Raw genomic sequence first — 11701 nt, forward strand, 5'->3', positions numbered from 1 at the left:
CAATTAGTCGCATGCTGAAAATAGCCGATCTACAAGCTCACAACCCGTCGCGCTACGACGCGTTGTGAGCTTGTAGATCGACTATTTTCAGCAAGTGGAGAAAAAAAAAACAGTCATTACGACGGCATCAAGGCCCGCCAAAATACATTTTGTATTTTATATTTAGTCGACTAAAACTAGACTAACACTAAGTCATTCCAGGTGACTAAAATGTGACTAAAACAGAATTTAAACTATTCAAGAGTAAGTCTTAAGTACCAGGTCTTTTTCCCTAACTTGAGTAAACTAAAGACCTGGAGGCGTGGTCAATGCCCTTTGGCTATTCTGAGTGGCCAAAGAGCATTGACCACGCCTCCAGGTCGTTAGTTTACTCAAGTTAGGGAATAAGACCTGGTACTTAAGACACGCAAAATACAGCCCTAAAACTAAAATCTAAATTTGCTGCCAAAAAGAACACTGGACTGAAGTCAGTCAGTGTGTCCAAAAACATAATTATATAGGCCTAGTTATAGTATAGTTACTTTGGCTTCATAGGGTAGAATAGGGTAGCCCTTGATTGCCCCCTAGAGGGGAATTCATGTATTGGCAGCAGTGGCAATTGGGTGACCATCTGGCAAAAACCCAGGCCTGAAATCAGCACTCGCATCCAAGCCGGAAAATGATTGATTGATTGATTGATTGATTATTACTTGATTATTACGACTTTGAGACAATAAGGGAAGAAAGGAGGGGACCAAGTACTGTATAGATCCCAGTCAACAAAGTATTTAACCCATTTTGGGGCGGGAACCCCCTTTTGGTGTTTTTAAAAGCATTATGTTATACTTTAGCTATTGAAAAAATAGCAGATCTACAAGCTCATAGCCCGCCACCGAGTGGTTGCTTGCTCGCCCTGGTCATTTTAAAATTATTTTACTTGTGTATAAAGCTCTCAATGGTCTCGCACCTTCCTACTTACAGTACATGACTGCCTGCCTAAATATGTCCCAAACCGCCCCCTAAGGTCTTCCACTGCTGGCCTGCTCGCTTTGCCTAAAGAAATGGCAACTAAAAAATACGATGAAGCAGCTTTTTGCTTCTACGGGCCGTCGGCATGGAACAAACTCCCTCTGTACCTTCGACAGGCGGCCTCTGTAGTTTAACAAACTCCCACTGTACCTTCGACAGGCAGCCTCTGTATAGTTTAACAAACTCCCACTGTACCTTCGTCAGGCAGCCTCTGTAGACATTTTTAAAGCACAGCTCAAGACCCACTTCTACACCCTTGCTTTTAATTGATCTTTAAATGTTGTGTTATTCATGTCCTCACTGTATTGCATTACTGCTTGTTTTTTAATGTCGTTGCCTTGCTTTTCTTTTTGTTTTTCTCCATTGCTCTGTAAAGCACTTTGAGCTGCATTTCATGTCACGAAAGGTGCTACACAAATAAAGTTTTATTATTATTATTATTATTATTATTATTACTCTTACTATACATATATTATGTGCTGCTTCTCCAGGTACAACGTCAGCTGCAGCCAGCACTTCCGCATGCGCCAGACCAGCCAAGGTCACCAGGGTCACGACCCCCCAGACCACCAGGGTCGTGAGGGTCATCGCCCCCCCCACCACCGCCACCGCCACCAACACCGCCACCACCTGTCAGCCTCGGACGAGGAAGGAGGGGGAGGGGGAGGAGGAGGGGGCGTAGCGCGGAGGAGAATGGTGCCACGCAGGACCAGCTCTGAGATAGCCAGCGCCAAGATAGCAGGGAGACCCCTACCGCTAGCCAAGGTGAGACTGACCCCATAGCTGGGAGACCCTATACCGCTAGCCAAGGTGAGACTGACCCCATAGCTGGGAGACCCTATACCGCTAGCCAAGGTGAGACTGACCCCATAGCTGGGAGACCCTATACCACTAGCCAAGGTGAGACTGACCCCATAGCTGGGAGACCCTATACCGCTAGCCAAGGTGAGACTGACCCCATAGCTGGGAGACCCTATACCGCTAGCCAAGGTGAGACTGACCCCATAGCTGGGAGGCCCTATACCACTAGCCAAGGTGAGACTGACCCCATAGCTGGGAGACCCTATACCGCTAGCCAAGGTGAGACTGACCCCATAGCTGAGAGACTCTATACCGCTAGCCAAGGTGAGACTGACCCCATAGCTGGGAGACCCTATACCGTTTGCCAAGGTGAGACTGACCCCATAGCTGGGAGACCCTATACCGTTAGCCAAGGTGAGACTGACCCCATAGCTGGGGAGACCCCTACCGCTAGCCAAGGTGAGACTGACCCCATAGCTGGGGAGACCCCTACCGCTAGACTGACCCCATAGCCGGGAGAGCCCTACTTGTTGACTTGAAAAAGAACGCACAGCTAAAATTGACTACAGTCTCCTCTCCCCTCCTCTCCTCTCCTCTCCTCTCCCCTCCTGCTAAATGCATTGCTAAATGCATTTCTCCTCTCCTCTCCTCTCCTCTCCTCTCCTCTCCTCTCCTCTCCTCTCCTCTCCTCTCCATTGGAAACACATTCCTCCCCTCCCCTCCTCTCCTCTCCAGTGCCGCTCAGAGTCCAGCCGCTCCTCTATGGTCTCCAGCGGTGAGGAGGAGGAGTTGGAGGAGGAAGAGGAGGAGCCTATGTCCTTCAGCCCCGCCTCCTCCGTGGCCTCCTGCCACCAGGAGGCTCCTCCTCCTCCTCCCTCCGAGGGCGACGCCCCCAGCTTCCTGCCTTCTAGACCCGCCCAGTGGAGCGTGGAGGAAGTGTCTCAGTTCATTTCCTCTCTGCAAGGTTGGTAATAATCTGTAATAATAATAATAATAGTTTGTGTAAAAGTGTAAAATCTGTCATTACGACGCCATCAAGGCTGGCAAAAATGTATCTTAGTCGAGGAAATGACTAAAATGTTACTGAAATGAAATGAGAACTATTCAAAGGACTATGACTAAAACTAAAATCAAAATTCGCTGTCAAAATCAACACTGGTCAATGCATAGTGTGTGTTCAGGGCAGGCAGCACAGACTGCATAGTGTGTGTTCAGGGCAGGCAGCTCCAGACAGCATAGTGTGTGTTCAGGGCAGGCAGCACAGACTGCATAGTGTGTGTTCAGGGCAGGCAGCACAGACTGCATAGTGTGTGTTCAGGGCAGGCAGCTCCAGACAGCATAGTGTGTGTTCAGGGCAGGCAGCACAGACTGCGTAGTGTGTGTTCAGGGCAGGCAGCACAGACTGTCAGTTAGCTTGTCGGCAGGAGACTCCCGACTCCGGTCGCTTGCCGTCCGTATCGCCTTCCCGACGCGGCGGAACCCGTTGATGAATGTCGGTCGGTTGCCGAACGTGTTTCAGGGCTGACTACTGGTGTAGTGGGAACTAGATTCCATATTCTCAATCTCAACTCTCAATTCCTTTATCAATCGATCAACTCCAAAGCAAAGCTATAGTAGCCTCGGTACCCAGGCTTTCATTTTTTTCGTTTTTTTTTATTTTCTTTATTTTTCCTTTTTCTTTTTTTTCTTGACGGATGCAGAGGCTCCGGTGTTGCCAGGTTCTGTGAGTGAAACAAGCCCAAAAAGAAGCAACCCGTTTCACCACTTGAGCCCTAGTAGTACATGAGCTATTTTTGTTCATTCTATGAATCGTGAAAGCAAGCCTAAAATAAGCAACTCCACTTCAGAAACAAGCCCAAACTAAAGCAACGGGTAACTATGAATATTAAACTATGAATATTAAACTATGAATATTAAACTATGAATATTAAACTATATGAATATTAAACTATGAATATTAAACTATATGAATATTAAACTATGACTATTAAACTATATGAATATTAAACTATGAATATTAAAATATGAATATTAAACTATATGAATATTAAACTATGAATATTAAACTATATGAATATTAAACTATGAATATTAAACTATATGAATATTAAACTATATGAATATTAAACTATGACTATTAAACTATATGAATATTAAACTATGGATATTAAACTATGAATATTAAACTATGACTATTAAACTATATGAATATTAAACTATGGATATTAAACTATGAATATTAAACTATGAATATTAAACTATGAATATTAAACTATGACTATTAAACTATATGAATATTAAACTATGGATATTAAACTATGAATATTAAACTATGACTATTAAACTATATGAATATTAAACTATGGATATTAAACTATGAATATTAAACTATGGATATTAAACTATATGAATATTAAACTATGAATATTAAACTATATGAATATTAAACTATGGATATTAAACTATGAATATTAAACTATGAATATTAAACTATGAATATTAAACTATATGAATATTAAACTATGGATATTAAACTATGAATATTAAACTATGAATATTAAACTATGAATATTAAACTATATGAATATTAAACTATATGAATATTAAACTATGAATATTAAACTATGACTATTAAACTATGAATATTAAACTATGAATATTAAACTATGAATATTAAACTATGAATATTAAACTATGGATATTAAACTATATGAATATTAAACTATGAATATTAAACTATATGAATATTAAACTATGAATATTAAACTATGAATATTAAACTATATGAATATTAAACTATGAATATTAAACTATGAATATTAAACTATGAATATTAAACTATGAATATTAAACTATATGAATATTAAACTATGAATATTAAACTATGAATATTAAACTATGGATATTAAACTATATGAATATTAAACTATGAATATTAAACTATATGAATATTAAACTATGAATATTAAACTATGAATATTAAACTATATGAATATTAAACTATGAATATTAAACTATATGAATATTAAACTATGAATATTAAACTATGAATATTAAACTATATGAATATTAAACTATGAATATTAAACTATGAATATTAAACTATATGAATATTAAACTATGAATATTAAACTATGAATATTAAACTATGGATATTAAACTATATGAATATTAAACTATGAATATTAAACTATATGAATATTAAACTATGAATATTAAACTATGAATATTAAACTATATGAATATTAAACTATGAATATTAAACTATATGAATATTAAACTATGAATATTAAACTATGAATATTAAACTATGAATATTAAACTATGAATATTAAACTATGAATATTAAACTATGAATATTAAACTATATGAATATTAAACTATGAATATTAAACTATATGAATATTAAACTATGAATATTAAACTATGAATATTAAACTATGAATATTAAACTATGAATATTAAACTATGAATATTAAACTATATGAATATTAAACTATGAATATTAAACTATATGAATATTAAACTATGAATATTAAACTATATGAATATTAAACTATGAATATTAAACTATGAATATTAAACTATGAATATTAAACTATATGAATATTAAACTATGAATATTAAACTATGAATATTAAACTATGAATATTAAACTATATGAATATTAAACTATGAATATTAAACTATATGAATATTAAACTATGAATATTAAACTATATGAATATTAAACTATGAATATTAAACTATGAATATTAAACTATGAATATTAAACTATGTTACAGGAAAACTAGCCGACTGGTTTGTGCTGAATAACAAAGGATCTCTCTCTCTCTCTCTCTCTCTCTCCCTCTCTCTCCCTCCTCTCTCTCTCTCTCTCTCTCTCTCTCCCCCCCCCTCTCTCTCTCTCTCTCTCTCTCCTCCAGGTTGCGAGGAGCTGTCGTGTCACTTCCTGTCCCAGGAGATTGACGGACAGGCCCTGATGCTGCTCAGAGAGGAGCACCTCATGTCCACCATGAACATCAAGCTAGGCCCCGCCCTGAAGATCTGTGCCCACATCAACGACCTCCGACCCCTATAGGCCCCGCCCTCCGACCTGTATAGGCCCCGCCCTCCTGACCTATTTAGGCCCCGCCCTGAAGGTCTGTGCCCACATCAACACTGTTGGTAAACGGCGCGCTGAGCCCACACTGTGCAATGCAAACTAATGGGCGAGTTTGCTCCGGTGTGGTATTTCCCCGAACGCACCCCCTGAGAGAATGACCTTTTAACCACATTAATTAAGACCTGGAACACATCTCTGTCACCTTTTTTTTTTAGCTTTTAACCACTTTTAAACTTTTTGCCGTTTGGAAAAAATAGCAGATCTACAAGTAAAGCCCACAGCACGGCACTGAGTGCACATTCTGGAAAACGTGTGAGAGTGCAAATCTTTTTTTCCACATTTAACGTTTTTAACTCAAATATTTTCTTCTGGTGGCGGGGGGGGGTCCCTGGAGGGGGGGGGGGGGGGGGGGGGGGGGGGTCCCTGGAAACAAGATCTTTTCAGATGGCCTAATAGTACTTGGGGAAACCGATGGAGAAACGCAGCTAAAAATCCGAATTCGCTCCAACGTTGAAGCACTGGGCCCTAGTGGTAAGAGGAAGGACTGCAGGCGGACGGTCACCAAAATTTGGTGCCCAAATCTAAAAAAGGCGCTATGACATTTTAACGTCACAATTATCCAGGCCAAAATAATTGTGATTAACCCAAGTATGCTTAAAACTCTTTAAAAAAAAAAGCACTAAAAATGCTGGAATCACATTTTGTTAAAGGGACACTTCACCCTTTTTGCAAAAAAATATATGTTAATGACGTTTAGGAGCTTTAGAACACTTTTCTGGGGGTCTTTATGTGTGTAATATGTGGTTTTAGATATTTTAGATTGTAGCAGTGAGCCTGGTGTCTCTGATGTCATGGACACTGGGCTCACTTCCTTCCTGGACTACATGTTGTCTCAGTAAGACAGCTCTCCCCCTATCCACAAGGAGGAGCAGTGCACCAAAGAATTATGGGAATTGTAGTCCAGGAAGGTAGTGAGACCAGTGTCCATGACATCAGAGACAACAGGCTCACTGCTACAATCTAAAATATCTAAAACCACATATTACACACATAAATACTCCCAGGAAAGTGATCTAAAGCTTCTAAACGTCATTAACATATATTTTTTTGCAAAAAGGGTGAAGTGTCCCTTTAATAATAATAAGTCTCATAGGACATCGTTTGTGAACATCATTTTTTTGAGGTTCTTTTATTTTATTTTATTTTTTAATCGCATTCTATCTCAATGGGATAGTTCCGTCCGCATAGGAGCCATGTTTGGAACTATAGCCCGTTAGGCACTATTACTCTCTCTCCTACTCTACGCCAGGCTAGCATTTATACACCTACAGGGCAGGACGATATTAAGCACTTGGTTTGGATGAAAACGGGGAGAAAGTCTTGAAGGTGAACGATGACATAATTAACCCATTCTGACCTGAGATCAGATTCATACGGGGTTTCCACTGGACACACACACACTGGTCTGATGAACCCATTCTGACCTGAGATCAGATTTAAAAAAAATGTCAGTCGTTCTTCGATTTTTCAAAAATAGCAGACCTACAAGCTCGTAGCGCGCCACTCGGTGGCGCGCTATGAGCTTGTAGATCTGCTATTTTTCAATAGCTAAAGCATAACATGATGCTATAACACCAACATGGGTTCCCGTTCAGAATGGGTTAAGAGCTGAAAAGAAGGAGAAAACAAAAGAAGGTTGATTTGTTAATTTGATCTAATTTAACCCATTCTGACCGGGCACCCATTTTGGTGTTGGCATCATGTTATGCTTTAGCTATTGAAAAATAGCAGATCTACAAGCTCATAGCGCGCCACCGAGTGGCGCGCTACGAGCTTGTAGGTCTGCTATTTTTGAAAAATCGAAAAAACGACTGACATTTTTTTTAATCTGATCTCAGGTCAGAATGGGTTCATCAGACCAGTGTGTGTCCCGTGGAAACCCCGTATGAATCTGATCTCAGGTCAGAATGGGTTAATCAGACCAGTGTGTGTCCCGTGGAAACCTCGTATGAATCTGATCTCAGGTCAGAATGGGTTAAAGAACCTTTCTAACTTTGTCCTATGAAGTGAACGAGGCCTAATGGATTTGCAGCCTCAAATTATGTGGACCTAAATTTAGGACAAAAAAAATGAAGTAATCAAAGCGTGAATGAGTTTTGTTTGTTTGTTTGTTTGTTTGAAAAGAAGACCCAACGACTATACTGTAATAATAATAATAATAATAATAGTACGTTTTATTCTTTGTCTTTATTATATTTAAATGCACCTTTCTTTGTTTTAGCTGGACTGCCTTATTTAAGCTTTTTAGAAAAGTGTGTCGTGTTTTTGTGAACATCATATTAGAGGCCTTTTTTTATCTCCAGTTTCTAATAACCAGACAATGAGGATTGTCTCATTTTTAAAAACTGCTTTTTCATATTATCATTCCATAAGTGTGTGTGCGTGTGTGCTTGTGTATGGGTGCGTGGGTGTGCTTGTGTGTTGGTGCGTGCGTGTGCTTGTGTGTTGGTGCGTGCGTGTGCTTGTGTGTTGGTGCGTGCGTGTGCTTGTGTGTTGGTGCGTGCGTGTGCCTGTGTGTTGGTGCGTGCGTGCGTCCGTGAGTGTGTGTTTGTGTGTGTGTGTGTGTGTGTGCGTGCGTGCTTGTGTGTGGGTATCATGCGTGCTTGCTTGTGCGTGATTTCAATCTGTTGCCTTTCCCCCTTTTGACTGAAAACGAGTACAGTACAGTACAGTACAGTACAGTACAGTACAGTACTGTACAGTACAGTACAGTACAGTACAGTACAGTAGTAGCTTGTCCTCTGATCAAGGAACTTTGCAAATAGATGCATATCTGTCTTCCTCATAGCCGTGTCACACATTGTGTACGTACAGTTTAACCTATACTACATGTATACAGTTCATAATTATGCCTAGTAGCGCTCTTTATTAGCAGTGACATGTGGTATTTTCTTTTTCCCCCGTTAGTTTTAATCAGGGGTCATCGCCATGTCGCATGCATGGCTTATTGTGCTGGAATTTTTTTGCCAAGGACGTACAGAATGAGTGGACGATGATATTAGCAGAAACACATGAATAGATGGCCCTGGATGACCACACTGTAACTCTGAGACTGTTCAAACGGACCCAAACGGACCCAAACGGACCCACGCTAGAAGGTTTTCTCACCTTTACCTGTAGTCGTTACGTCCCCACCAAAGAGGTCCAGGTGTTATTTTGGCCGTTTCCCCTAATTATAAGCCCTCAATGGGCTTATAATTATGTGCTAATTCGCTTATTTCCATCGAAATAAGTAGTAAAGTGTTGCCGCTTGGGATATACAATTTACATTATGAAGATATACAAAAATACATATTTTTGAGCGATGGAAATAAGTGAATTAGCAGAACCATAGCCCCATTCAATTCAATTCAGTTCAATGAGGGTTTAGGGTTGAGGAATTCTCCTTCACGGGGGTCTTTCCAAAATAAAACACTTTGAGAACCATGCAGTAGTACTAAGTTGGACTCCTATAATGCTCCATAGTGTCATAATAAATCATTCCCATATTTATTCTGAAGAAAAGCTGGAGACTTGAAAATTCAGTAAGTGGGTGTTATGATCTAAATGAGAACGTTCTCTAAGGGTGCGTATGACACTGAAAATCTAAAGGAGAACGTTCTAATGGTGCGTATGAAACTGAAAATCTAACATTTTGTTAAGTATCTTTGCCACAGACACATTAAGTCCATATATGGACATGTTGGTGACCCCTAGTTCTAATGCTGTCCGCTAACTGTAGTGTCTTCTTTACGTTTTGCCTTTTCCGCCAGGATTTCACGAAATTGCAAACGGCTGACTGCCGTCAATCAACATTTATTTGAAGTGTTTTTGATTTAAATTTCCGGCTCCCATCCTTATAATGAGGCTAAGAGCTGCACTTAAAACTCATTTTGGGGCGGGAACCCCTTTTGGTTTTAGCGTTATGTTATGCTTTAGCTATTGAAAAACAGCAGATCTACAAGCTCGTAGCGCGCCACTCGGTGGCGAGCTACAAGCTTGTAGATCTGCTATTTTTGAAAAATCGAAGAACAGCTGACATAGAATCAGAGCTTTTTCAGAAAACTGTCCGGTTGTAGAAGACATTTTTAGAATCTGATCTCAGTATACGAGATCTATATTGCTCATGTTTAGTGTTTTTTTCTAAAGCGCTGCACTTTATTTCCCCATTTAGGCCTGACGTTGAAATAAGAAATGTGTTCGCTCTCTCTGAAAGAATATATATTCAAAGATTTGTGCCGCATTTTTTACGATTTTTCAAAAATAGCAGACCTACGAGCTCGTAGCGCGCAAACTCGGTGGTGCGTTATGAGCTTGTAGATCTGCTATTTTTCAATAGCTAAATTATAACATAATGTTTAAAACCCCAAAATGGGTTAATATTTCTATGCCGCGTAAAAGAGAACGGCGAGCAGAGCGTTGCTTGGTTTGATTCTCAGTCTTGTACATTTCCCCACAGTTAGTTCTTTACTAAACGCTACCGCAAACTATACCAATTTTATTGTATTATAATATTTTTAAATCACGGAAAACGACAAAATCCTGGCAGGACTGTTTTGTTTTTTTTGTGTTTTTTTTTAAGCATTGAGTTGGTGGTCAACAATAATATCATAATGCAAATATAATAAATAATGTCTACAACTTAAAAAAAATGTGATGGCAGTGCTCGTTATTTGAAAGAGAGGACTGCATTATCTACAATAATGACCCATGCATTTTCTCTCAGCTGATGTTGCACAGCACAGATGCTTGAAAATGTGATTATTGTTTTTTTAATACCAGACTTTTACTTTTAGTATTTACTCAGTCAGATAATTGTGACCGTTTCTGATCGAGGATAAGTCATTGCATTTTGTGTGTTTTTTAATTGTCATTCATTGTTTCATGTCATAGCAGGGAATCATAGCTTAAAATGTACATTATTTGGTTGTTCAGTTTGACAACACCAGTTTTGGAGATATGGCTCATAGAGTATAATGTCTTGCAGAGAAACAGCGAGTTGAGAAAACAGGCTTGAAAAGGTTCACTTCTGTAAACTCTAACTCTAACATTACACCTAGTAGGTATAGCTACATGTTTAAGCATTTATTTCATATTTACATGTCTTCTGTGGTCTCTAACATTACACCTATAGCTACATGTTTAAAACATTTATTTCATATTTACGTGTCTTCTGTGGTCTCTAACATTACACCTATAGCTACATGTTTAAGCATTTATTTCATATTTACATGTCTTCTGTGGTCTCTAACATTACACCTATAGCTACATGTTTAAGCATTTATTTCATATTTACATGTCTTCTGTGGTCTCTAACATTACACCTATAGCTACATGTTTAAAACATTTATTTCATATTTACATGTCTTCTGTGGTCTCTAACATTACACCTATAGCTACATGTTTAAAACATTTATTTCATATTTACATGTCTTCTGTGGACTCTAACATTACACCTATAGCTACATGTTTAAGCATTTATTTCATATTTACATGTCTTCTGTGGACTCTAACATTACACCTATAGCTACATGTTTAAAACATTTATTTCATATTTACATGTCTTCTGTGGACTCTAACATTACACCTATAGCTACATGTTTAAGCATTTATTTCATATTGACATGTCTTCTGTGGTCTCTAACATTACACCTATAGCTACATGTTTAAGCATTTATTTCATATTTACATGTCTTCTGTGGTCTCTAACATTACACCTATAAGCTATAGCTACATGTTTAAAACATT

At 38.6% G+C, this 11701-nt stretch overlaps 1 protein-coding gene across 1 annotated transcript in view; it reads left to right on the top strand.

The window, feature by feature from the left end:
* LOC308331821 (uncharacterized protein) overlaps nt 1–6214 on the top strand; it is a 37889-nt gene extending 31675 nt beyond the window's left edge. The window contains exons 15-17 of the mRNA XM_080787336.1: nt 1500–1773; nt 2545–2773; nt 5736–6214. Of these exons, the coding sequence (XP_080643462.1) occupies nt 1500–1773; nt 2545–2773; nt 5736–5890 (658 nt within the window). The 3' untranslated portion in view covers nt 5891–6214. The remainder of the gene's footprint in view (nt 1–1499; nt 1774–2544; nt 2774–5735) is intronic.
* The last annotated feature ends 5487 nt before the right edge of the window (nt 6215–11701 follow it).

Source organism: Protomyctophum bolini (assembly GCF_963924005.1).
Source record: "Protomyctophum bolini genome assembly, chromosome: 17".
Classification (NCBI taxonomy): Eukaryota; Metazoa; Chordata; class Actinopteri; order Myctophiformes; family Myctophidae; genus Protomyctophum; species Protomyctophum bolini.